The sequence below is a fragment of the Gadus morhua genome, chromosome 1, assembly GCF_902167405.1.
Source record: "Gadus morhua chromosome 1, gadMor3.0, whole genome shotgun sequence".
NCBI lineage: Eukaryota > Metazoa > Chordata > Actinopteri > Gadiformes > Gadidae > Gadus > Gadus morhua.
Genome location: NC_044048.1, coordinates 18909496 through 18937279, shown reverse-complemented (window position 1 = coordinate 18937279; position 27784 = coordinate 18909496). Strand labels below are relative to the sequence as shown.

General features: G+C 47.4%; 1 protein-coding gene across 6 annotated transcripts in view; it reads left to right on the top strand.

The window, feature by feature from the left end:
* The window catches only part of LOC115552023 (synaptotagmin-2), a 50828-nt gene that overhangs the window by 16626 nt on the left and 6418 nt on the right, over positions 1-27784 (top strand). For 5 of the 6 annotated variants that reach the window (XM_030367744.1, XM_030367736.1, XM_030367727.1 and 2 more), the window contains 3 exons: positions 6632-6714; positions 23838-24056; positions 24480-24640. In XM_030367744.1, the coding sequence (XP_030223604.1) occupies positions 23858-24056; positions 24480-24640 (360 nt within the window). In that variant the 5' untranslated portion in view covers positions 6632-6714; positions 23838-23857. Of the gene's footprint in view, positions 1-6631; positions 6715-12817; positions 13078-23837; positions 24057-24479; positions 24641-27784 lie in introns of those variants that run through there. The other variant, XM_030367750.1, reaches the window with a different exon arrangement.

Sequence of the window (27784 nt, the reverse complement as noted above, 5' to 3'; positions counted from 1 at the left end):
TGACTGGAGAGTATATGCTTCGGGAAGAAGACGTCTTATTCTAATCGGGGCTGATTGTGGAGGACAAGGTAGCAGTGAAGGAGACCTTTCGGAAGATAACATTGAGAGTCCTCCTTTTAATTAGAAATCAGTGTGTTAAAGTACACGTCTTTGCCTTTCTTTACTCTTCCCTGTGCTAGTATGTTTGGAAGGTCAGTACCTAATTTGGTTTTTAATGAAGGCTTAATTGAAAATGGGTCCCCCCCCGCCCCATCTACAGTACGATTGATCTCTCTGTTAATTATGACAACGTTCTCCGGTCAAAGCGTCTCCTCTGCTTGTAACATCAACTCCTGAGGAGATTGGAGACTTGTCCCCCCAAGAAACCAAAGAGGAAACCGATGCAGTCATGTATCACCGTATAACCAACTTTGAGTGACACCAGAAGCCTGTTTTGCTGTTTTATTATATCAAAATTCTTGTGCTGGGCTGATTCAGACATTGTTTAGTACTAGGTAACAATACACTTTCATCCAAATCTACGTATTGTTTAGCAACAATGATATGTGCACAACCATATCTCCAACATTTCCAACATTTAATGGCTAAACTATAGGGGACCAGTAGCTCGTTTGTTATGTGAATTTGCATTATTCCACAGCCCTCAGTAAACACATAAATAATCAAGTAGCATTGTTGGTAATTGTCCTCAAAATCTAGTGCAAGTATAATTTAAATTCAGCGCTGTCTTCTATTCTTCTATTTCACCTGACTATCCTAGAATGTAACACAAAAGAGCCCCATGGTTCAGAGCCGCACGATGCACATTGTGTGCGCTTTGCTTAGAACTTCAACATCACATCCCAGAATGAACGAGTTGTGCTTTAGGCTCTTGGTCGCCCACGCAGTGGGGCTGCTGCTGTCACATTAAGGTAGGCTTGATCAATGGCGGTACGGCTCTTTCAGAGCCGGTCCTGCTTAGTAATGAAGTTCAGTGTTGCAATGAAGGTGAACAATCCCCAAGGGCTGTCGCTCACTTTCCCACTTGCGGCTTGTCTGTCATTTGTCCTCCACTTCCCCCTGACCGCAAGAGGCCCGACAACCGCCAGTCCAGTTTCTCAAATTCAACTGCTGGTGAAATTATTTCTTTTTTCTTTTTGAGTTCATACATTTCTTTCCCTGCAAATATATTACAAGAAAGAGTGCCAGCACAACGGGGCATTGTCATATTGAGTGCAATGTCGCCACGCTCTTGTTTATTCGCTGAACTGCTGAGATATAATCTCAAATACGTTTATTTTAGCTTCAAAACCGAGATGAAGATCATTTCCGGGCTCCTCTGGCGTTACAGTATGCATTGGTTACCTTGGTAGGTAATCAGGTTTCTGTTTGTCTGGGACTCGATACGAAACCAAATAGCGTCGCTCAGAGCACAGCCTTGCTAAAACGTACTTGACATTTATAAGGGTTTATAGGTCTTCCGGGGACCCTGTTGTTTCTCTGCTCTGCGGTGCCTTCACAAAGTATTCACTTCAGAGACATCCAGGACTCCAGGCATTCCAAGAAAATTATTTTCTCCTTCCTGTTCCTCTCGCCTTTTTTGCACCACTTGTCTTTGTTCGAACCCCCTCCAGCCTCCAGCCCCCCATTCCCCTGCTGTATTCAAGCAATTACGTGCCATAGATTTCAGTCTGTGTCATTCATCGGCACACAGCCACGAAAATAACAATATGACATCTCAGATCCTGATCAATCTGAATTGTGTAAAACTCTTTGTGTGCTGAGGCGGTGGTCTCCAGCATCAAGATAAAGCACCGCAGAACTCTTCTTTCCAGAGTTCTTTCCTCTGTCCGATGTTTTGATCATTTCCCAAGGGAGCGGGTGACGGGTGGACTTCTGTCTGCAGCACATGAACACCCCAGTACCCCCACCAGTCCCCCCGCTCACCCCCAACCTGCCGTGGCCTGGCTGCCTGAGAGCCCAACTGGCCCCACTGCCACGTACACACACCTGGTTGAAAACAAGTAAATAGGATCATCATTTCTGCTTTAGTTCTTTTACAAAAAAGGGTTGAAATAATGTCATATATGCCAAAAGAAACCAGTGATGCAGTTGACGGTACAATTACCTTTTATCTGCTGCAGGGAAGGACATTAAAATTGATTTGCCGCAGCTCTCTCTAATTCACCTGGGGCAGGGCTGAGGGCCAGAAAACAACCATTCCTAATCTGTACTTTTTTTATTATTGAAGTCTGCGCTAAAGGGTGTTTTATTTCACAGTCTCTTGTTATGAAAGCCTTTTTCAATCTCTTAAATTTTCCCTCCGTATCCCCGTAATGACAAGGTAATGACAGGGTAATTTCACCAGGCTTTTAGGTAAGCTAGACCCAGACGCACTTTATTAGTGCGGGCACAGCTGAGGCCTCTGGCCATAACGGATCTGGTTCTGGGCAGAACGTCTTTTCATTATACACCATCACAAACTCATTATCCAGTCGGTCAAAAGTACATAATACAAAAATCGGACTCCTAAAAATTATTTTCCCCATGTCTTTTCGGGATCTTTCAACCTGGAACCTATTTTCTGATCAATTTGAGTCTGAGGGACTAATGCGGATACACATTTTGTAACTAAAAGTACTACTTTAGGGCAATAGTGCTCGACCATGTACGTCCTCTAAAAGTGCTATTTCTTTGCCACTTAGAAGCTTGGATTATATCATTATGGTAAGTATCCCGCTAGATGCTAGTCTGTTTGTTATTGTGTCCAAGCAAATCTCCCTTAGGAAAAGCCTCACAAGAGTTGAGTTGGAGCCGGAAGAGAAGGGTGGAAACGTGGGTGGGAGCTGGAGAGAGGAGAGGCTGTTGTGTTGGACAACAGAAAGCATGTATTAGGGTTATCTCAAAGATTTGGGTGAAGGATTGCAATGACAATAGGGACCATTCCTGCAACAAGATTTCAGAGCAAGACTTCTGCCTGAGCGAGATGTAGTTGGACACAATGATAAACAGACCAGGATCAAGCACAAGATAAGGAAGAGATTGAATATCTCAGTTGAAATGCGTTCCATCCTGTTAGATTACAGCCAATTGTCACGTATAAGGGACCAAAACCGAATACTGGACGATTAATCAAAAATGGATTTTTGCCATTAGTCGCTCAAACCAAAAAATATCAGAAAATAGGGTCTAGGTGGAAAAATCTTTTTCATTATTTGTGACAAGATGACAGACTGGGACAAAAATGCACCATCAAGTTTAAATGCGATATGGAACATGGCAGGGTGTCAGGACCATTTGAAATCAGGGGGTGGCACCCACAGACGACAGTGTTGATGGACGGAGATGTGCTTCCAACACGGCCGCCTCAGCAGTGTGAGCCACGCTAAGGGGCTGCTTCTGCTGACGCTAACAGCACCTCACACAATTCCCCCCCCCGAGCCCCCCATTCCCCCCTTTCCCTCGCACCCCAGGAACACCTATTGATCAATAGCATAGCCCAGAGAAAGGTACCTATAAAACATTTTAAAGCTTGTGGAGGGCTGTCAAACTATGCAAGTTTCCTAACAAGTAATCATGGAAAAACTGGAAAAAGTTTTTGGGGCTCAGCTGCCAGAGATGATGAATTGCACATGACTTATTCAGACCGTAGTTTATTATTTTTTGTCAGTTATTATCCCAGTGACTCTTCAGGGCTGAACAAAGCCCCCGCTCACCCCAAAGGGCCTTTCTAATTCCGTCTGTTCTTCTGCACGTAGAGGCAGGAACAGCCCTTGTGTACCTTGTTGACATCCGTCTGATTCATCTCAGAGATCAGAAATGTCAATCACGTCAAATGATGAATGATGAAAACAAAAAAAATGGCAGGTATCATGTCTATATGTTTGCACGTCGTGCTTGCCTTCACCTGTGTGTGTGTGTTTGTGTGGGGGGGGGTGTAGCTGTTATGCTGGCGGTGTTTGGTGAAGGCCATGTTTCTTTAATGTGCTCATTTGGCTTCTCTATCTCTATGTTAAACCTCTGCAATGCAGCATCGTGACCAGGATTTCAGTTGGCATAGCCCCCTATTTTATATCCCAACCTTCCTTCCATCTTCCCACAATGGAGGGATTAAATTCAGGGACACTCTCTCCCTCTCTCTTTCACTCTCTCTCTCTCTCTCTCTCTCTCTCTCTCTCTCTCTCTCTCTCTCTCTCTCTCTCTCTCTCTCTCTCTCTCTCTCTCTTTCTCTCTCTCGCTCTCTTTGTGTGTGTGTACTCAGAGGGCGCGCAACTCTTGCTCATCTTCCAATGTTCATACGCTACGCTCCACAGACCGCCGGGGGGCAGAAGAGAGGGGACCCCAAAAGTCTCCCTTAAGCTCTCCTTTCTCTGCATGACTCTCCCCCTGCGCCTGTCTGCCGGGCAGCTGAGAGGGAGAGAGACACAGACAGAGAGAGAGAGAGAGAGAGAGACAGAGAGAGAGCTACAGAGAGGGACACAGACAGCAGGAGATCCTCGGGGCTCAGCGGTTGGGAGTGCTGTCTCAGTTGCAGCGCGGTAATCTTATGAAAGAAGGGAGGAGAGTTAAGCACACGGAGCCTTCTAGTTGGCACGACTTCACGAGACGGCAATATTTAACCAGGTTCACATAATTACAACCATAAACTACACTACACACAGTAAAACAGCCTACAGAGTGCAGGCTGTTCAAGAACATGTTCAAAACCTGCACTGTTCAAGATTTGGTCTAGAACACGTTACACATTTTCACTGCAATATGATGTACCATACACATAGTACATCGCTGGGTAAAGTCACAACCTTGACCCTCAAAAGTCCCCCATGTGTTTGTAAAGGTTTAAAATCATCACTGTGTAGGTGGCTTTCAAAGCTTTATCCACTCTTCAATATAATTTCAATATAGACACAAAACAGGAAACCGGGCGTAACCCCGCCCCCTACTGTTTCCTGTTTCCGTCCCAGGCTCTGAGCCGTCCCCCTCCAGAAGATCTAACCACTTCAAGCTAAAACTGTGTATATTGGCAAAATGACCAAAAAACAATCCACGTTACACCTAACCTAAGGGTTAGGTGTAACCCTTAGGTTAGCTTAGGTTACACCTAACCTAAGGGTTAGGTGTAACGTGCGTGGAGTGGACGCAGTTGTTTGGAGGAGCCATGAGACTGAACCAGCAGTCCTTCAACTGGCAAACAAAATCTAAACTAGCAAAGGGCTTTTTCTACGTTGACGTAACCAAATGAAAGTTTGTTATCTGTCCCTGGGGATGACTTCAACGATACCCTTACAATGAAGCAATTAAGCCCAGTCAGTCATGAAATTGCGCGTTTTGCCAAAATGGAGGGTGGAAATTGGGACACGAATAGAATATCCTTAGAGGCCTGCCAAAGAACAGTGCCAGAATTTGGCTGATTGTAAAAGTTCAGTCAGTGTGTACAACAGCCACATTAGTACATTATGATTATTCATGACTTTTGCACCACAGGTTTAGAAAGTGAAAGAGCTTCACATTCTTGAGCTTGAGCTAATTTGCTCATATTGTACCATTCGATTATGTGAACTTACAGCTAACATATTTCACTCAAAATACAAGTGGATGTGTATTGGATGTTTAATGAAAGACCTGCTCTTAAATGACCTGTATAGACTATAAGTCTCTTTGGATAAAAGTGTCTCCTAACTTAATAAATAGTAACATACAAAAAAGAATATCTCAGAATGACATTCTCATAGTTGGTATGGTGGACAGAGAAGGAGAACTAAACCCAAGCCTGTGGCATTTTAAAGTTGGACACAGTATTTTCAACTATGCTAATCCTACTCAACAACGGACAATGAAGCAGTCTCCCAGAAGTCTCTCCACCGTATAAACACGGTTCAAAACCGCAATACACAACAACACGCCAGAAAATAACGAGCTCATAATTCACAATCCGGGGCAGTGGATGAACAGCTTGCCTGTTTGCTCATCTTGAACTTCTGTAAAACAGTTTGGGAGCTGGTGGTATGTCCTTAATCAAATTAGCATTAGTGAGGTGCAATGTTGCCAGGACAAAAAGTAAGTGAATGGGTGCGATGCAATGTGTTGGAGCCGTCATCCATGCAAGCTAGCCCATTAGCCCCAACTGTACAGCAGCAGGCAGCTTGTTAATGCAGAAGAAAGAAAATTGCTTGACACCCCTGTGGCTCAGGCTTCTCTGCTTGGTTTGAGATGACTCAAATCCCATCTGCCTAGCAGCAGATATTGCCCTGGAATTGCAAAAAGGTACCCTTTATTTAAAGATGTTATTTTCATTGATTTAAGTGTTGCCGGACCCTTGTGATGACAGGCTCTGGGTACTGCGTTTATAGGACCACTCAAGGCTTTTATAGTGTCCCTGGGTTCGAGTGGTCGAGGAAAATGAATCAGGAAAATGGCCACGGGCTGACACTGTTCCAATCAGTGTGCGATCAGTGCTCAGATGGTTGTTGGATCTTAAATATCCTCTCCCTCTCTCTCTCTCTCTCTCTCTCTCTCTCTCTCTCTCTCTCTCTCTCTCTCTCTCTCTCTCTCTCTCTCTCCCTCTCACACGCACTGATGCATGCGTGATTCACAGATCCAGCCTAAATATTCTCTATTGAATTGACCGTCTCTTCTCCCGTTTCCTCCTCAGGCTCTCCTCTTCCTGATCTCCAAGTCCAGCAGTCTTTTATCGGTGTCCATTTACAGCCACCTATCAAGATTCACGATTTGGCAGTAAGTATCTGAACTTAATCAAACCAAATCTACATAATCCGCCAGGAAGGAACGTGACTTTGGCTCCTCTGGGCTTCACTGCACATGATGTTGCCATCTGGGTGCAGGCTGCAGAGGAGGAGGAGGACGGGGGGGGGGGGGGGGGGGGGGGGGGAGCAAGGGGGAGGGTTGATGGAGGACGGTGGGTGGGTGGGGGGGAGATGGGTGATGGGTGTGTGCGTGCATGGATTTCTCCTCCTCCGTCACGGGCTGCCGCCGTTATTGCTATGATTGTCTGAGGCCTCCTTAAGGGGAGACAGCTCACTGCACATTACTCTAGCTGCCTTCCCTCTGGCCTCCGCTGTATTCCCCCCTCCCTGGAAGCACCATCCATCCCCCCGGACAGCTCCCTCTGCTTCTGCACTGGATGGACACTGTATCAGGCACAAGGCACTACGCACCAGGCACCAGGCACTAGACCAGGTACCAGGCACCAGGGACCAGGCACCAGGCACTAGACCAGGCACCAGGCACTAGACCAGGCACTAGACCAGGCACCAGGCACTAGACCAGGCACCAGGCACTAGACCAGGCACCAGGCACTAGACCAGGCACCAGGCACTAGACCAGGCACTAGACCAGGCACCAGGCACTAGACCAGGCACCAGGCACTAGACCAGGCACCAGGCACTAGACCAGGCACTAGACAAGGGACTAGGCACTAGACCAGGCACCAGGCACTAGACCAGGCACCAGGCACCAGGGACCAGGCCCCAGGCACTAGACCAGCCACCAGGCACTAGACCAGGCACTAGACCAGGGACCAGGCACTAGACCAGGCACCAGGCACTAGACCAGGGACCAGGCACTAGACCAGGCACCAGGCACTAGACCAGGCACCAGGCACCAGGCACCAGGCACTAGACCAGGCACCAGGCACTAGACCAGGCACCAGGCACTAGACCAGGCACCAGGCACCAGGCACTAGACCAGGCACCAGGCACTAGACCAGGGACTAGGCACCAGGCACCAGGCACTAGGATCCAGGCACTAGGAAACAGGGACTAGGCACCAGGCACAAGGCTCCAGGCTCCAGGCACCAGGCACCAGGCACTAGACCAGGGACTAGGGAAACCAGGCACCAGGCAGGGCACATGGCTGCTGTAGTTGTCATGGATCCTATCATCAGCCTATTTAGCGGTTGATAGGATGCACATTTCCTTTAATTTTGTCTCTTGGTATTCTACACTTAAGCACTTGGGTGTCGTAAGCACTCTTTAAGTCATCGGGAAGTATTATTATTCATTAATGGTCGACTGACCATTAATGCGGTTCACATTGCTGGTTGAAGTGAAATCCGTGTTCAATTTGTGCGCTTAGAACAGAGCAATTGGAAATGACTGATTTGCCTGTGTGTATGTGTTTGTGACGTGGTTGTGTGTGCGTGCGTGCCTGCGTGCATGCGTGTGTGTGCATAGCACAAATTCATAGGGCGTAGGGCTTGATTGTATAATGACACAGTTTGGACTCCACTAGATGTCAGCATGAAACCCTGAGTGCTGGGCTTCCCCTCCCCGTCTCCAAGCTGTTGTTAAGAAGATGACGGGGGCCTACGTCTGCATGGAGGGGAGGGGAGGGTAGGGGAGAGGGAGGGGAGAGGGAGGGGAGGGGAGGGGAGAGGGAGAGGGAGGGGAGTAAGGGAGGAGGGGGGAGGAGGGAGGGAGATCACTGCGGTGGCACCCGGGGCTGTGTGTGCGTGTGTGTTTGTGTGGGGGGGTTAGCGGTGGCGCCTACTGTGAACACGAATGATTTACTGTAAGATTGGGCTCCCTCTCCCCCACCCCCTTACCTCTCTCTCTTTCTTTTCCCCCTTTCTCTCTCTCTCTGCCTTTCTCTCAATCTCTATCTCCCTCTCCCGCTTTCCCTCTCTCTCTCTGCCTTTCTCTCTATCTCTCACTCTCTATCCCTCCCTTTCTGCTTCTCTCTCTTTCTCTCTCTCTCCCTCTATTCCCCCTCTCTCTCCCTCTCCCCCCCCCTCTCTCTCCCCCTCTCTCTCCCACTCTCCCTCTGTGCCGCTCTCTCTCTCTCTCTCTCTCTCTCTCTCTCTCTCCTCTCTCTCTCTCTCTCTCTCTCTCTCTCTCTCTCTCTCATCTCTCTCTCTCTCTCTCTCTCTCTCTCGCCCTCTCTCTCCCTCTCTCTCTCTCTCTCTCTCTCTCTCTCTCTCTCTCTCTCTCTCTCTCTCTCTCTCTCTCTCTCTTTCTCGCTCTCTCTCTCTCACGCTCCCTCTCTCTCTCTCTCTCTCTCTCTCTCTCCTCCCCTCTTTGCCTCAATGTCTCTCTCTCTCCATCACGACGCCCAATCTCCAGTACTCAGCTAATGAATCAGAGTCATTTCCTCGAGGGCTGGAGGCCGTGGAGCCGCGGTGGCTGAGGCCGCGGCAGCAGGCTAATAAACGCCAGAGGACAGCAAGCCACGCCTAGAACCACCTCCCCCCTCACTGCCTCTTCTGTGTGACAACAGCGATACCTCCGGTCAGTCTGACAGGCTGACCGGCCCCTCTCCCTCCGGCCCCATCAGCATTTTCATTGATCGCCGCTGGATGTTGAGAGAATGAGATGAGAGCATCCCCTGAGAACGTACACAAGTACAGGCTGATGATATTCGTCTGAGCCGTCTTCAGAGAGCGGGGCGGGGTCGCTTACAGCTTAACCAATCACAGCAATGACCAGGATTCCATCAATGACATTGCTCTCTGTTGAGGATTATTCAGAGCCGCCTCAGGAGCGGAATCCGTAGACTTAAAGGAATGCCGCGATGAAGGGTGACAGTCTCGACGCTATGGGAGTCATCGTGTGATTTTCCGTTGCTTCGCCTGCAAGACAATGACTTGCTCGGGGAGAATATCTGCCTAGACGAGTCCCGCTCATCAACAGACACCAGAGATTCTCAGAACATTTTTAAGGATTCAGGGGCTGGAACCAGGGAACGCCCATAGGCTTGGAACTCATTTAAAAAATATTGTGTAATTATTATTAAAGACACATTAGGAAAAGGGACATTATCACTCTGGAGAAAAAAGACAAATTAAAAAATAATACGACAACATTGTTCATTTTTATTATTGAAAACAAACATAATAAACAGGAATGAGAAACTTAAACAAATAATAAAAAAATATTGAACAAAATTATGTCAAGGTCAGTGCTAAGTCAGTGTCATAGTCAAAAGTATGACTTAAATTGAAGGAAGAATGTTAACAATGGAAATGTCCTCGTCCAAATGTGAGGAAAGCAGGATGAATCATCAGTGTGCACACAGTTCCAGCTGAAAGGATCTTCTGTATCTCTCTCTGCTGTACCTGAAATGGGTCAAACACAATTAAAATATCTTGTGTTTTGGCAGCAGCATACACAGAGAGAACTAGAGACAGAGAGCGAGCCAGAGAGAGAGATAGAAAGAAGGAGGCAGAGAGCAAGGGTCGGTGAGAGCTGTTTTGCTATCTTAGCCTCCACACAGCAGTAAAGGTACACACCTCAAAACCGCTGACTATAGCCAACATCCTTGCTATCCTTCGATATTTAATGCTATTTAAGCCTAACACGGCTTTTGCTGTAGCAGTATTACAGATGATAAACATAATGCTGCAGGAGCATGGTGGGTGGTTGGGCTGGCCTTGCGTCTGTACTTTCCTTTCAAGTTTTGCAAAAATGCAATTAAGATAAGCACAGTTGACCCTATCCTGATACCTCCCTACTCCCGGTGTGCTGTGGAGCATCTCTGTGGCATGTCTTGCTTATTTCTCTCGAATGGATTAACGCGCAATTAAGATTTGTCAGTATGATGAAGAACGTATGTGCCAACACATGGGGTTTTCATAGCTGAAGAGCTCGAGGACTTTAATGTCTTTCATGATTAATCCTACCCCGCCAACGGTCACACAGCATTAATACAGTAGGGGAAATCTCATCAGAGCAGATATTCCGCACAACACACCAATGCTTAATCATTTAGAAACGCCCCGGCGTGTTCGGTGTATATTTAAGAAAAATAAGGCACCGTATCGATTTCGAGTGGAGCCGACGTCAAGTGTTATGGATGAGAGCAGGGAGCCGCTGAACGCCCCTCCCCCCCCCCCCTCCCCCTGTTCCGGATCCTCCTGCAAAACCTACAGAGAGAGAATGTACGATCCGCCTGCTACGACGTGCCAGCGTTTGCCCGCTCGTGTTTCATGTCATTCGGGACAGGGGGTCGATTCTACTCAGCGAGCATTGAACATCATGTGGTTCAGATCAATAGCGTGTTCCTGCTCAGATACTCGCTGAAGCCAGGGGGTCTCCAAGGGCCCGAGGAGACCACTGCGTGCCAGCGTGTGAACAATGAACACGTTGCCACCATGTTTGGAACGCCAACTCAAAACTCAACCCTGGGGAACTGTGTTTAAGAATGATAGGTATTATATACATCAGGTAATATCCGGGCCTCGTGTTGAATATTTGATACGCATTGGCCCAGTTTACGACGGAGAGAGGCTGTTTAGCAGTTGTTATGCAAGCGAGACAGGTTGGTACAGTCTTAATCTAAACGTCGTTGGGAGGATTATAAGAGGCGCTTCTCCTGGTGGAGACGTGCTAATGGTTGGTGTGTCGCAGTCCTTTACACTGGCATTCTGGGCCATGATTGCTTTCGACATTGCGATTCAAAGGCTGTTTGCGCTTGACGTGTGTGACCTCTGTCTTTTTTTTTGGGGGGTAATTGATCTATACATCCCTGCTCTTCGTTCCGATTGAGGCAGTATTGATTTTGGTTCCGAGCGCGACTACCAAACCCATTACTGGCCAATAAGGAGGCTACGATTTTCATTTTCATACGACATTGCCCTGAGGGTTCCCGACTGGCTGGCTCCATGATGGTGTAAAGAGTCCAAATGCGTCACACTCACTCATTAAAACCCCAGTTAAACAGTTACATCATCAGCCTATATTCACACTCACGTCCTCACGCTTGCACAAATTCACGTGATATACACACAAGTACATTCGGTTTTTCGTTCCGTGTTACTGTGTCTGAATAAATTATCTTTGCTGAGACATCATTCTCCAAAATAAATAAAAAAAGCCATTAAGAAACCAGTGTGAGAGAGAGAGCGAGAATGTGGTTTCCTTCAGAAACTTCCTCCGGGTTAGTGGGGGAGGACAAGGCTGGTAATACGATGAGCTCCTCCGTTCTGCCTCCTAAATACGGCTGACATATTCTAACACGTTGGAGAGCAGTGGTTTATATTATACCGAGGCACAATGTCCTAGGACATCGTTCATCATTAATACATGATCGGGATTACACATATTGTACATGAACCAACCACCCACCCAGCCTCCCACACACACATAAGCACACACACGCGCACACACACACGTGCACACACACACACAGGCGCACCCACACACACGTGCACACACACACACACACACACACACACACACACACACACACACACACACACACACACACACACACACACACACACACACACACACACACACACACACACACACACACACACACACACGCAAGCAAGCAAACACTTAAACACTTTCTCATGGCCAAACGTACCCGTGTGCACACACATGCATCAATAATTTCCAGCAATCGTCTTTTGCAATATATGCTCAACATGGTTAAAAGAAACCTTGGTTAAAAGAAAACGGTCCTATCCTGACACACAGGCACTATGATGATCAGGTTCTTAGCAACATCACATGCTCAGGTTAGCCGGTTAGCTTAGCGACGTGAACGTAGTAATGTGTTCCGGGTTTACAGCGACTGAGGGGGCGGGTTTAGAAACTCTTAGCATCTGTAATGTTGTCTATTTGGTTGATTACCCTTTTGTGTAAGACCAGGGGGGCATAGCGTGCTGCTGCATCCTCCTTGTGAGCAGCATCCCCAATCAGCAACGGGCGGAGGGTAGGATGGACGGGGAGGGGAGAGGGAGGCAGGGGAGAGACCAGGGGAGAACAGCAGAGAGAGAGGGAGGACCGATCCATTTAGGGGAGGGGAGGTAACGAGAGAGAAAAGGGAAACAAGGAGAGGAGGAGGAGGTGGAGAGGGAGGAGGGGGAGGAGGAGGAGGGGGATCAAGGGAAGGCGAGGTGGGGGTAGTCACTGTCATGAGTGTGTGTGAGCGCGTGTGTGTGTGTAGGATAGAGCATGCAAGGAGTGCTGCAGTGGAAACAGTGCGAGGAGGAGCGCAGCAGTTTAATTCGGCGGATGGGAGAGCGGTCTAGGGACGTGATTCAGACACAGTGACGTTCACCATCGCGTGCCTCTGTGGTGAATGGGTTAACCCGTTGCGGAAAACAGGATTTACCAAGGAGATACTGTAGCGCTGGTAAGACCGTATTCTTCTAACTCTTCCTTCTCAGTCTCAACACTGTCTCATGTGGAATGCCTTTCAGAGCCAGACGGGGTTTAAGGGGTACAACATTGCAGAGCGGGACAGAGAATGTGTCTAATCCGTGTTTTGCAATGTGCCTCAAAAAGATATCATCCTTGGGATGTTGTTTTCTTGGGGTGCAGATGCGCCGCCAGTATCGTGAATGCTACGCTACGGTCGTATGTGTTCCAAACTTTTCAGAGGGCTAAATGGTGCGTATCACAGTGGAGGTACAGGGACAGGGATGCCTTGCCTCCATCAGCCCATATCTGTTTTACCTGATTACCAGTATTAGGCGCTCCACAGTTCACGCATGCCTTTCCTAATCCAATGCACTCTCGCTGCATATGAAGCCATGGGTTCTGTGTACAGGAGAGCTGTGCGTCCGGTTAACCTGCATACACAGTGCCGCCGCCGCCGCCCCCCCTCTCCCGTGGACCGAGCCCCGGTCCTCTTATCTGCGGTGGGATACTCATAGTAGCCGGACCCTCTCTCTCTCTCTCTCTCTCTCTCTCTCTCGTTCTGGACACTTTCCAAGAGGCTGCCCTCGTGACAGCTGCTTCTCACCATCCTTTATGGCCACACTGGTGATGCTGGCACACACGCCACCCCCCCTCACCCCCCTTCACACGCTGCTCCAAAAGAAACACAGCTGCACAGCACTCTATGGAGGATCCATAGAGTAAGAAAAATAAAAGATGTCCGCTCCCGGTTCCACCCGACCGTCCTCTGAGACAGGAGGGCAGCGAGAGATCAAAACGCTCTGACAGTTGTGCTGAGGAGCGTGGAGAGGTAAAGGGAGAGGTAGAGGTAGAGAGAGGGGGAGAGGGGGAGATAGAGAGAGGGGGAGAGGGAGAGATAGAAGAATGAGGGGGAGAGAAGAGGGAGCAGGAGAGAAGAGGGAGAGAGAGAGAGAGGGGGAGAGGGAGAGATAGAAGGATGAGGGGGAGAGAACAGGGAGCGGGAGAGGGAGAGGTAGAGAGAGGGGGAGAGGGAGAGATAGAAGAATGAGGGGGAGAGAAGAGGGAGCGGGAGAGGGAGAGGTAGAGAGAGGGGGAGAGGGAGAGAGAGAGAGAGAAGAGTGAGGGGGAGAGAAGAGGGGGAGGGAGAGAGAGAGAGGGGGAGAGGGAGAGAGAGAAGAGGGAGGGGGAGAGGGAGAGAGAGATTGAAGAGGGAGATAGGAAAGGAAAGAGGAGGGAAAGAGGGTGAGGGAGAAAGACAAGGAGAGGGAGAGATAGAGAGATAGGTCGAGAGAGAGAGAGAGAAATGGGTCGAGAGAGAGAGAGAGAGAGAGAGAGAGAGAGGATGAAAGGCAAGGAGAGGGAGAGTAACCAGCAGAGGGAGAGAGCGAGAAAGAGGGATTGGGAGAGAGGCAAGGCGAGGGAGAGATAGAGAGGGAGAGGGTGGGGATTTTATAAAGTGCTGCAGGATGTGTTTTCCTCCTCCACTGCCCCTCGTGGGACGTGGGGCTGAGACAGTGGTTTGATGGGGGACAGTACCAAGGACAAAGCCTTGTTCCTGGGCTGCTGGCGCACAGCACTGGCTGCTGCTGCTGGGGCTAGGCTCTGCAGCACGATGCTGCCTGCCAGAGCACTGGGGTTTCATCGTGTTTTAATTGATACAGAGTACAGTCACATCCCTGCTCATTACATAACTCAATTGTACACACACATAAGCCCCTAACACAATCACTATGCAATGATTTGCTCTTCGCAATGACATATTTTTTTTGGGAGGGGTTTTGTTCCATATATGAACCCGTTACTATTTTCTGAGATTTCCCAAATGACCAAATTGTAAATCTTACACATTCTTCCAGTGTCCTTAGGTAACTTCCTGGAATCTAAAAGCAGGCCTACAGTCGGCTTCAGTGCAATCCATATCCCAGCGTGTGCTATTATCAGAGAGCAAATCAATACTCCCCTCGTGTTTGGGCCGCTCGTGTAACCAAGCAAGGTAAAGATTACAAGAATACATTAGGGCTGCAAACAAACATTGGAAGGATACTGCAAAACAGCCGAGTGTGGCCAAACGGGAATGCAAAAATACAATATCCCTCATGCAAACGCAGATCATCAATCCCTGGGATGTGTTTACCTCTCGGCGTGAAGTGATACTAAGAATACTCCAAACGGATGTTTTATTCGTTTTTTTCTCTCTCTCTCTCTCTCTCCCTCTCTCCCACCATGCGTTCAAACACTGAGGCTCATTAAAGGCACATACTTTACGTTGCTGCCAGCTCTCCAGCCTCGCACACCGAAGAATACAGTAGTCTCTCAGTGTCTGTGTCTCACTCTGTCTCTCAATCTCTCTTTCTCTCGTGCTCTCTCTCTCCCTCTCTCTCTCTCTGTGTCTCTCTCTCTCTTACTTTCTCCCTCTCTCTCTCTCTCTCTCTCTCTCGCTCTCTCTCTCTCTCTCTCTCTCTCTCTCTCACACTCTCTTTCTCTCTATCTCACTCGCACACTAAAAAAAGTCTCTCTCTCGTGCTCACTCTCTCTCTCTCTGTCTCATTCTCTCTCTCTCACTCTCTCTTGGGCTCTCTCTCTCTTACCCCCCTTTCTTCTCTCTCTGTCTCATTGGCTCCCCCCCCCTCTCTCTCTCTCTCTTTCACTGAAGAATACAGTACTCTCTAAGTCTCTCTCTCTCTCTTTGGCTTTCTCTCACTCTCTCTCCCACACACCTCAACAGAGATGAGAAGATGCTTTGAAGTTATCCTCCTCTTTGAGATATTTTAAATTTTTTCCCTTCCCTTTTCCCAACCAAGCTGCCGTTGGCTGACTGCTGGAGAAAAGCTCACGGTGGGGGAGGGTTGTCACTGAAGTCCTCTCCCTCTACATTTGGTTTCTGAGAATTTCTGAGACTACTTTAATAATTCATGCTAAAACGTCTTACATTCTGTCATTTTTCATCACCGAAATAGCGGCATCCGACACATCCCAAAACATGAAATACGTCACAGTCTCACTATTGATATTTGTATTAGACACACAACAGTCTAATAACAGTTCATTTAATCTAATTTGTGTATTTGAACGATACTATGACTGTTTGATGTTGCATTTTTCATACAAAACACATAACGTCACAAAGAAATACGCCACAACTGGGTCAAATCTAATTCATCCATTAAAGCAGCATGCGTGCAATGGTGCGATGGTGCGCTCATATCCCACAATATACAGACAAATATGCCGCAGTGTCCCCCTTTAAGAATACATCATCAAACCACCAGTTCAACCGGCTGATGTGGAGGGAGCCAGGGGAGGGAGCAGTGCCGGTCCAGCCCCGGCCCGGGCAGTCGGACCCCTGGTAGACCCCTGGTAGACCCCTGGTAGACCCCTGGTAGACCCCTGGTAGACCCCTGGTAGCGCTGCTGACGGTGCTGGGTGGCGGGGCTACACGGGCCTAGGTCACCGGCCCCTGCTGTGCTGACGCTGCACTCTCATCACGTTGATCCCTCCGTCAGCAGGGAGGACGTGCTGGTGTGTGTGACGTGTGCGTGCGCCCGTGTGTGTATTCTTTGCATTTGTGAGGACTTTTATACAAAGTGAGATATAGTGAAGGATATATATTTATTTATCTATCATTCTATTTTGTATTCATTTATGTATTTATTTATGTATACCTTTATACCGTTTAGAGCATTTTATTCGTATATGCGGTTATAAAAAGCCATGAAATTGATTACCAACAACGTTTGACACACATTCTCCAACCATTTTGATGCATATTATGCATCGCCTTTTATTGAAATAGAGAGAGAGAGAGAGAGAGAGAGAGAGAGAGAGAGAGAGAGAGAGAGAGAGAGAGAGAGAGAGAGAGAGAGAGAGAGAGAGTGGGAGAGGGAGAGGGAGAGAGATGGTGGGAGAGGGAGAGGGAGAGAGAGAGAGAGAGAGAGAGAGAGAGAGAGAGAGAGAGAGAGAGAGAGAGAGAGCTTTGATGGTGAGACCGGCCAGGATCTCAAACAAACCCGTCCTATCTGCATTGCTGCAGAAGCCCTCTGTACCTCCCATGCAGATCAGGTCAGGGAGGGGATCGTGGTGACATTGATTAAAGGGCCTATCAGTGGCCAGCGAGAGGGGTTTGTGCACAGAGGGGGAGAGGAGAGGAGAGAGAGAATGGGGGGAGGGGGAGAGAGAGAGAGGGGGGGAGGATGCACATCAGCTGGCTGTAAACGCTCCCTGCTGGAGCTCAGGGGGCTGCATCTAAAACACAGCGCCTCCTCCCTGCACCTCACCTCAGGGCGGTCTCCAGATAACAGCTGAGTCACAATCAGCTGCAGGTGAGAGTAGACAAGTACATTTCTTCAGCCACACAAGAGGAGAGGAGGTTTGTAAATGACCCACAAGCCCCCCCCCCCCCCCTCAGACCGCCCTCAGGGTCTCTGCACTCAGCAAGAGATATTGAGGTGGCCCCTATTCTGCTCCTGGATGAGATCATCTGGCTCCTCTGACTCCTTTAATGGTGTGCTTTTAGCCCCACTCCCGTGACAGGTGTGCTGGCAGCCTCGCGTGATTGGGTTATTGCTGTTTTTTTTTGTTGTGCTGAAGGCATTCACTGTAGCCATTTCGGCCATGTGAATGCGTTTGTGTGTATTTTTGAAAGCCCAGAGAAATACAATAGTGTCGGAGCAATACTGTTATTAATGTACCGAGCTGTTGTTCGCAATGTTTTGGAATAACACTCTGAACCCAAAAGGGGCTGTTGTAGAAAGAAAGGATTGGATGCGATTTAAAACAAATGATGGATCCATTTTTGAATTGGGCTTCTGTTTGAGGTTAATGATACAATCATACAGTATTTGTTGTTTGACTGATATTTTCAGGTTTCTGATACTTCAGACCATTTGACAGGGCATTTGAAAGCTGACAGAGCAACTGAATGTCAGGGTTTACAAAAATAAATGCTTAAACGCAGGTTTAGCTACAAAAGCAACATAGTCAAATGGGTAACATCTTTAATTGGACCTTGGTGTAAAGTACACACAATATAACCATAGATGCATATGTCCGCCCATCATCAATACGTTGATTAACCTTTAAACATGAAAGCTTTTGGATGCTGCTCGATGCACACCACAGCATTTCAAGCTGGTAAATGAGCGTGCTACATCCATTGCCTCATCATCCCCATTGTAATGTCATTAAAATCAGGCCAAGATGAGGTCACGTCTTGACTGTGAGAGAGCTCTCGGCCCATTTCACCGAGAGTCAATCACCACGCCAAGGGGCTACAGAGAGTTCACATACAAAGCTACCGTACGCATTATGTCTCTTTTAACCGAACACCAAAGCACCCCTCCCCGGGTTGACCCTTTTGACCTCTGACCCCACGGCCCACTCAGGCTACCCATTGTGCTCCAGCCAGAACATTTATAATCATTCACATTCTGTCTGTGTACCAACTACTTTTCAAAGAAACAGAGAGAGACAGAGATAAAAAGATAGGGAGAGGGAGAGAGAGAGCGAGAGAGACACAGTACAGTTATATGCTCCTATAACGGCTAGCCGTTGGGAGTTGCTGGACCGGCCCAATTGTCGATCCAGCGATGAAATTCATTCATCTTCAGTAGTAGATTTCGAGGAGAGGGTTACTGATCCCACCTGCCTCTAGTCCTCACAGGACGTGAGCTAACAGTCAGGGTTAGGTGCCTTGCTCAAGGACACCTCGACACTCAGCTAGGAGGAGCCGGGGATCGAACCAACAACCTTCAGGTTACCAGCCAACCCGCTCAAACTCCTGAGCTCCATGCCGCCCAGAGAGATAGGCAGGGAGATAGGCAATAGATGTAGAGAAAGGAAGAGATAGAGAGAGATAGAGAGAGATGCAATGCAAGGAGGGACTGCTATTTGCAAAGATGGACAAGAAAGGAATAAAAAAAATCTGTTGGCGGTAAACAAGCCTCTAATTCGGTTAACTATTAATTATAAGCGGTGTCAAAAGAATCAACTCTAATCTATTGATTCTAAACATTGAGAAAGGGATGAGGCCAAGGGTCACCGACGGTGACCTGCGTGTTGTGGAGCCAGTATTCCATTAGTGTGAACATTTGTCACCAGCACAAGGGCGGCGTGACGTGGCAGGGGAAATGAGATTAGTCCCGATTAATAGCCCCCATAACTCATGGGACTTGACTTTCAGCATATAGCCCGTAGCTCATCGCCCCCGCAACATATACCAGTTAGTTAGGCTAATGAATCACCGGGAACGAGGCCGGTCACCGATGAAACACAGGGTTCCCTCAACCTCCAACGGGTCTTATTGTTTAGCAATAGGGTCGTTTGGCTCACCTTTAAAGAAAAAAAACACTGGTGATATGTAAAGTCATCTTAGTGAGGAGCTGAGTGCAGCCCGGTCCCCAGGAGGCAGGAGGTCCCAGGGGGCACGGGGGAGGGTCGAATGGCTCTTTGGGTGTCATATTAGAACTGCGTGGTATCTATCAGGTCCTGGTTAGTGGTAAAGGACTTAATAGACAACAAAAGCAGCAGTCAGTGTATGCTGCGGTGTTCACTGCTCCCTGAACACGACAACCTTTCACAACGCCCGCTTCCCAAGGCTTCATTTGCCGCCCCAGCGCTCACAACAATATGCCAACAGCTCCAGCCACACGCTTTCACAACCAATTTCACGTCGGTATGAAGTCAGGCCTTTTGAGCAGCGGTACGGTAAACACTGTTCACAGCTTCGATGGTGAAGAACTAGGGGCGTACGTCGAGTTTATCACCGCAAGGAAAACATAATCAGGCCCCATCACGCTCGCATGGACACTCTCTGTCCCTCACTACTTCATCCCTCGCTTCTCTCTTACCCACACACACACACACACACACACACACACACACACACACACACACACACAGATACACACATACCACCCCCCCAACACACACACACACACATACCACCCCCACACACACACACACAAAAACATACAAACACACACACAAATACAGACAGACCGCCCCCACACACACACACAAACTCAATCACACAGTCACACGCACACACACACACACAAACAAAAACACACACACACACACACACACACACTCAATAACACACACAAACAAAATAATTGGTTATAGACTGGGCGTTAGCAGGCAGCTGTGTGAAGTGGAGATGAGGCAAGTTGTGAGCGGTAGGGAAAGACAAAGGAGACGGTTGTCTGTGGAAGCAGTTTGTTAATTAATTCTTGTACTACTTGTTGCTCTGTAATGAAACGGCTGCAGGACGAGAAACTCTCTCTATCTATCTACCTTTCTCTTTATCTCAATCTTCCTCCCTCTCTCTCTGCCCATCTCTCTCATTCTCTCTCTCTCTCTCTCTCTCCGGGTGTTACTAATAACTTGACGCTGGAGATATTTTTCATTGTCGAGACCCCAAGGCTAACACACTAGCCCGCCAAGATCAGGCACGCAGGCCTACGTGACGGCTTTTGGTGAGCTTTCGTTTTATCTGACAGCCATTGATTTAGTCTACATTTGAGTCTAAACACACACTTCAAAAGTGTGCAGAGAAATACTTTGTTGTTTATGTCAGGGTGATAAGTGGGCTAATTCACTCTGAGTCTCCACTTCCTGTCTTAACAGCCTCTCAACATTTTCCTCTAGAAGTTAGACTTAATGATTCATACAAATATTTTACTTGATCGTATATTTAATAAAATTAATATTTCCTGCAATTTCCATCCTTTGAAATAACATCAAACATTTAACCAAAGATTTTTTTTTGTACATGTCAAATAATGTGATGTGATGATCTATATCGATAATCATTTTATGAACTAACCCACTTTATGAACAAATCCCAATGTTTTGTCTAGTTTCAATTCCAAAGTAATGTTTTCCAAGTCTCTAAGTGTTTCCTTAGGGTCCATCTTTGCCTCCAATCAACACCTGCGTTTTCAGTCTCAGCGCGTATATTTCTAGAAAAATACACAGAGAAACGCAATCTCATTTCACCCTTCGCAGTTTGCCCTCATTTTGCGTTGGCCTTCGGCAGACAAAAACATCTACCTTTTACCCTCCCCTACTTCTGTTTCCTATGGCTGCCGGGGGGTTCAACCGGAAGATAAACAAGAGGACCTTTGATTAGCTTCCAAGTGTGTGTGGTCGATAAGCGTCTGCTGATTCCCCGCAGCCACATTGCTCAGTGCCCCCGGCCCGCTCCTGTTTGAACTCCACCTGTTTGGATTTCAACAATAATTATAACCCAGATACAAGGACCTCAATGAGTGTAATATCTATCTGACCCCAGTGGTGCGATGCTTACACGCGTACTGAGAAGCTGCCTGATCCTTCGTAAACGGAGACCTCGTTATCTCGGTGCTTGGAAAACAAACATCATGGTTGCCAGTACGTGCAGCCGTAAATACCGTGCCCTTATATTGACATTGTTTGCTACTGTTTGCTGCGGTTTGCTAGTGGCTCATGCACCGGGCGTGCGATAAGAGAGAGAGGGGCTGAGTGGAGAGGCTGTGAGGGCGAAGACGACGGGGCTATCTTACAGCGTAGAGAACTCGCTCGCTCGCTGCTCCCGCTGACACCGGAGAGCACGGAGGAGATAAAGGACTCGAACGCCACAACCCTGAATCTTCATTTCATTTGTGGCCGGGCGTGGGGCTGACGCAAGAGAGAGAGAGAGGGAGGGACGGAGAGAGAGAGAGAAAGTAGAGGGGGGGAGAGAGAGGGGGAGATGGCGATAGAGAGAGAGAGAGAGAGAGGGAAAGAGAGAGAGAGAGAGAGAGAGAGAGGGGAGGGGGCGAGAGAGGGAGAGAGAGAGAGAGAGAGAGAGAGAGAGAGAGAGAGAGGGAGAGAGAGAGAGAGACACAAATGAGTGTTACAGAGAGAGAGAGTGAGAGAATGGGGTGTCAAATAGAGAACGAATCTTGGAAAGAGATTTATACGGGTAGCCGATAGCAGGTGTGTGGTGGTGACGCTGGTGGAGGTGCTGGGGTAGGTGTGATGCAGCTTTCAGCAGAATAGATGACAGTTGGTGTGAAGGCAAAGCCGGTTGGAGTTTGTTCCGTATCATCATTCTGTGGGGTGTTGGAGGGGCCATCACCTGCTCCCGGTCGACGATGGGCCTACTTGATAGGTGATTCAGTGGAGTGGGCAGCCGACACAGACCACAACCATCTACCTTTCACATACACACACGCACACACACACACACATTAGATTTATGCTCTGGATAAACCCAGATGGCCCTCACTCGCATGTGTAGCTGAATAATAACAGCTCCCTCTTCTATCTGTCCTGTCTGCTTCCCTGTGAATAATTTATACTGAGCAAAAAATAGAAGCATTAACATCGCCGCTTGAGAACTGAGGAACGAGTTTTCTTCCTTGATTCTTTTCTTTTTTTTCTTTCCCGAATCGTCCTCAAACGGCTTTAATAAAACCCACTCCAAACAGCCCAGTGCCTTTGCTCCGTCTCCCTTTCCTCTCTCTGTGTGGGGAAGCCCGCCTCTTGTCCAATCAGTCATCATGGTACACAAGCCCCAGGCCCGCTGCACTTGTCACAGTTTGATTTCTGGAACTGATAAGGGCTTTGATTGAACAATGGTCCGGCCTGGTGGAACATTCTGCCAGCACACCGGCTAGGATCATTTAGTTATTTTCTATCTACCTCACGATTCTCTGTTATACAACCCAGGTTAGGCCCTTGTTTGATAGCAAAGCTGTCTTAATCATCATCCAGCCCTCAATTTGTTCTAATTTCAACATAGGTTATAATTGTAAAAATGTTTTCACCTAAAGCAAAAAAAATTAACTCAAAAAAACTCAAATGCAGCTAGATCTTATATTTTAGCAAAATAGGACAAAGATCTAGAAAAAAAAAAGTAATATATAAATATAATTTTGTTTCTTAAATGATAAAAATGACAACCCAAAGTGTTTTTGAATAGAATAACACTTGTTGCCATTCAATTCATGTTCAAAAATGAGCCAACATTTGAAGAAATCCGGTAATTTTTTTTAAACCAGTAGCAACACTGAATTAAATTCAGCACATGTCATCCATCTAATGAAGTTAAATTAACCATGACAGCTGGTTTTTGCTCTTCTTTTCAAATGTCTGCTTAATTTGCTTTGCCATCTTGTTTTGGGTAAACAGTGATGGAGAAGACTACGAGTGTCTCTGAGCTAGCATGGATTGCATCTCTGATGACTTTCAATGGATTAATTTAAGCTTTCAGATGGTGATCTTTAATTTGGCCAACAATTACCATTATGTTCTCAGAGTGGTTATGAGCTGCCTAGAGTCCAATGCTTGTGCTCTAGTGATGAGTGGGCTTGTTATGCCACTCATGAAGGCAGCCATTTTGAATGCAGAATGCTTCTCGCACAGCTCTTGTGAGGAAATCAAGATGTTGATATGTTTACCAACCAATTCCTCTGCTACTAATTATAATATTATCTATAACGACTTCCAATCAGATAATGCTGTTATCACAAGTAGACTATAAGAAGAAGTGCAACTGCTTCTAGATAGTTACTAAAGCTACTACTACCTCATGTATTTAACTAACAAATTAGTGTTTTAAATTGTGTCTTGTTTAAGTAAGTCATCTTACATTTAGAGTTGTTTTGAGGAAGTACATTTTGCCATGCAAAGTATTACATTCCCTGCAGTAAAAGGGATGAACGATTTGAATGTCCCTTTCGGTATCACTGCGTTCCTGACCATCTGGCCCTTGTGTTGTGTCTGCAGGGACCTGAAGAGCAGCCTAGATGTCGGGCCAGTGGAAGGCGTTGAAGAAGCCGCCGGCGGCCATGGTGGCCCCGGAGCCCACGGGGGCCAGCGCGCTGACCGTGGCCCTGGAGCCCATGGCCCCCACCTCGGCCGACAACTCCACCGAGTCGGTCAGCAAGAACGACGCCTTCGATGAGATCAAGAACAAGTTCCTGAACGAGATCGACAAGATCCCGCGTGAGTAGAAGCGGGCGGATGCTCTTCTTCTGCTTCTATGTCGTTGTCGCTACGGCGATGACGTCCACATGCGTGTCGGGTTTTTAGCTAATTTATATCGATGTGACCCCGAGCTCTGGTTTCCAAATGAGATTCCCCGCTGCCCTGTGGGCTCTGCTGGCAGACACATAATGTCTTTAGTACTTATTGATCAAGACTTTTCCCTGCTAACAGCCACTAAGCTAATAACCATTCTAATTGCAATCTTAGCACCTTTCACTAGACGTGTTGATCATCAAGACAAGTAGCCTACATAATTAGCTCGCCAAATTTCAGGCCGTCATCGTGTGTCGCTTGGTGTGAAAAATGCCGCCAATGCAAATCTCTTTTCCTTGTTTGTGTACGATTGTTTACTCGTCTGTCTGTCTGTCTGTCCTCCTCCAGTGCCGTCCTGGGCTATCATCGCCATTGCAGTGGTGGCAGCCATGTTGATCCTGACCTGCTGCTTCTGCATCATCAAGAAGTGCTGCTGCAAGAAGAAGAAGAACAAGAAGGGCAAGAAGGGGAAGGGGGAGCTGGGCATGAAGAACATGAAGGGGGGCGAGGTAGGTTCTGTCGTCATGGCGACGGGGCACTCACGCACTTCCAGTTAGAAGGCGAGTGCAGTCGTACCCGACTCTGGTTGTGCTGTAGGCTCTAACCGTTACCATAACTTTATAGATAATGAAAACCCATAAGCAAGGCTTGATTTATGACTGTAACAGTATGGTACATGATGATCTAACAGTATGATACATTAACAATATGATAAATAATAACTGTAACAGTATGGTACATGAATAAAACAGTATGATACATGAACAGTTGGGTACATAATGAAGGCTAATTAAGCGACTTTGCTCCGTGTATGTCACACAGGCCATAGTAATACACTGTGAGTCATCTCCCAACAGAATTAAGAGACAGCTCCTGAATGTAATTGTTGTCATTGGATGTAATGTGTGTATCTCGTGCTTTGGGCCTTGGAAAATGACGTGGACGATTTCAAATGATTAAATAATTGGTAATCCAGCTAATACATTTTTCATATCATTGATACATGATTGCACGATTAAGCACAGTTTACCAAAAGGCTAATGCTAATCTTTGCCATGCCTAGCTTATGTCGTCACACATGTCATTTTCCCCGCGCCTCTTTTATATTGTGATAGCCGACCGCATTTGCTGTGATTACCGTTACTTGGTGTCTGCTGTGAGTTCAACCTCTGCCTTTCTCTCTGCTCTCCTTCCTTCCTGCTTTGTGTCTTATGTGTGCTTCGTGTATCTTGACTGTGGTGGACGTCTCGGCCAACGGTAGGTCTGACAGCACGCGGCTCTGCCCCCTTATCAGGCCACTCTGTGTAAGCCACAGCCAGGGTGCTGGTGGTGGGAGGGGCGGGGGGGGGGGGGGGGGGGGGGCTGGGATCGGAAGGGTGGATGATGATGATGATGATGACGATGCGGTGATGCAGACAATGAGTGCTATGGCTTCTTTTTTCTTTGATTTCCGTTAAGTCTTGCTAAGCTTGTAGGTGCTGAGGGTGCTTGAGAAGTCTTTGGGGGTGCGATTACGCTGCTTTCATTACCACTGAGCTGTTATGCCACACCAGCCGCTCTGTCTTGACCATTCAAATGGTGCCGATGTTTGAAAAAAAAAGTCTGTTTTTCTTTTTTTGGTCTAAATGACCACGAAGCTCATCCCTTGATGCTGCCTATGAATGCAGAGTGCACCGAGCTGCTCCCTAGCGATCACTAACATGCATGTGCAAACGGCGATGTTGGGCTGTTTGTCAAGCCACCGGGGCACCTCTCCCTGTCACAGGACTCTGAGCTTATTTCCACCACAGCCATCTGCTGGGGTCAGCACAGCCTGAACCTCGGGTTAAACGTTGCTCTTATTTTACACTAGGCTCTCTCCACAAAGTACACACTTCATTAGTACGTGAACACACACACACACACACACACGCAAACACAAGCACACACACATGGATGGATACACATACGTGTGTAAACATGCTCATAGTTCTGTGGCGGACTGGGGGCTGGACGCTTGACAAGCACCACCATCCGCCTCGTTGCAGTAGGTTCCGTTGAATGGCCGCAACTTGACTTGAGAGTAACTATTTGACTAGTGGACCCTTGCTGCTGCTGACATGTTAGGCAACAGGACCCCCTTTTCCTGAAGGGTTCGGGGGTCCCTAATACGACCGGTGGGTCTGAATGTCTGCCCACCGGTTTCTGGGTTTTTCTCGTGTGCGGTGAACACCACTGACTCACAGGGCGATTGGATTGGCTATTTTAACACCAAGCGTATTGACGTAGCGCGTTGGCTTTGCACGACTCGTAACCGCACACATCGGTCGCCGCAGACCCACCCCCCGGGGTCGTGAATGCAGGGCGTACCCCCATCTGGACCGCGGGGACACCGTCGCACCCCCACCCAGAGCTGGAATGAACCCGAGGCTCTCTGATAACGCATGGTCTCTACATTTCACACAAAGCACATTCATCTCTACTTTCGTATTCTTGAAAGGGGACAATTTATGAGGATAAACAAGAGTCTATATATCTAGCTAACTTCCAATGTAGTTTATTAAAAAAAATTATAGGAAAATACCCCCCCCCCCCCCCATGCATTTTGTGGCCTGGCATGCTTGAATGAAAAGCATTTAGCAACCTAGAGATGTAGAATGGCACATGTGGTATTTATAGTATTAATGTGTGTGTGTGTGTGTGTGTGTGTGTGTGTGTGTGTGTGTGTGTGTGTGTGTGTGTGTGTGTGTGTGTGTGTGTGAGCAGTCTGAGAGCCTGGGATTCTTGCAATGCACAAATTCTTTAACCTTGTTTGTTTAAACTTTACGTGTGTCTGCTTACGTGTGTATGACGATGAATCCAGGGTGTATTTGTGTATCTGTGTGTGAATGTTTTCTGGACATTGTGTGAATTTGTATGTTTATTTGTGTGTGTGTGTTTGTGCCCATTCCTTTCCCAGTTAAGCAGTAAGTAGCTGACCACTCCAATGTTAAGAGGACGTCAATGTTATTTCACGAAGACAGCCATAGGAAAGTAGGCCATGCAGTGATACGATCTAGCGTTCAGCGCATGCTTCAAGATATACTTTGATATATCCCTCAGAGATAACTACTTTTAACCCACTAATCATGGCCTCTCCTGGAGGGGAGAAGTGTTGGCTTTAGAATGACAATTAAATGTCACCTGTATTGATTCTTTTGCCAACAATTATTGGAGAAATCGTTGGTGGTCTTCCATTTGGATCACATTCAGGATCGGCAGTTAAAATCACAGACTAAATGATAGTGGTAGACTGAATACATTAGATGCCTCACAACAATTCATGTATTTATCTATCTGGCTGCCATCACTTTATCCATCAATCTGTCTCTTGGAATTATGCATTTTTCCGAGGATAAGATCACCGAAGCGTGAACACTGTGGAAACGGCTTATCAGCAGCAGTCTGAACAGATGAATTATGCTTTGCGATATGATAATAAGATAAAGATAGACCAATATTGTCTTGTCATAAGGTGAGCAGATGTTGGGTCAACAGCAGAAGATATCAAAGGAGGGATATTAACACCAGCGTTAGGCATACATCACAACATTACAATGCAGCGTTCGCCTACATTTTGGAGGCATTTTGTTAATCATTGTGTCATGTTTTATTTGGTCATTGTTTAGTTATTA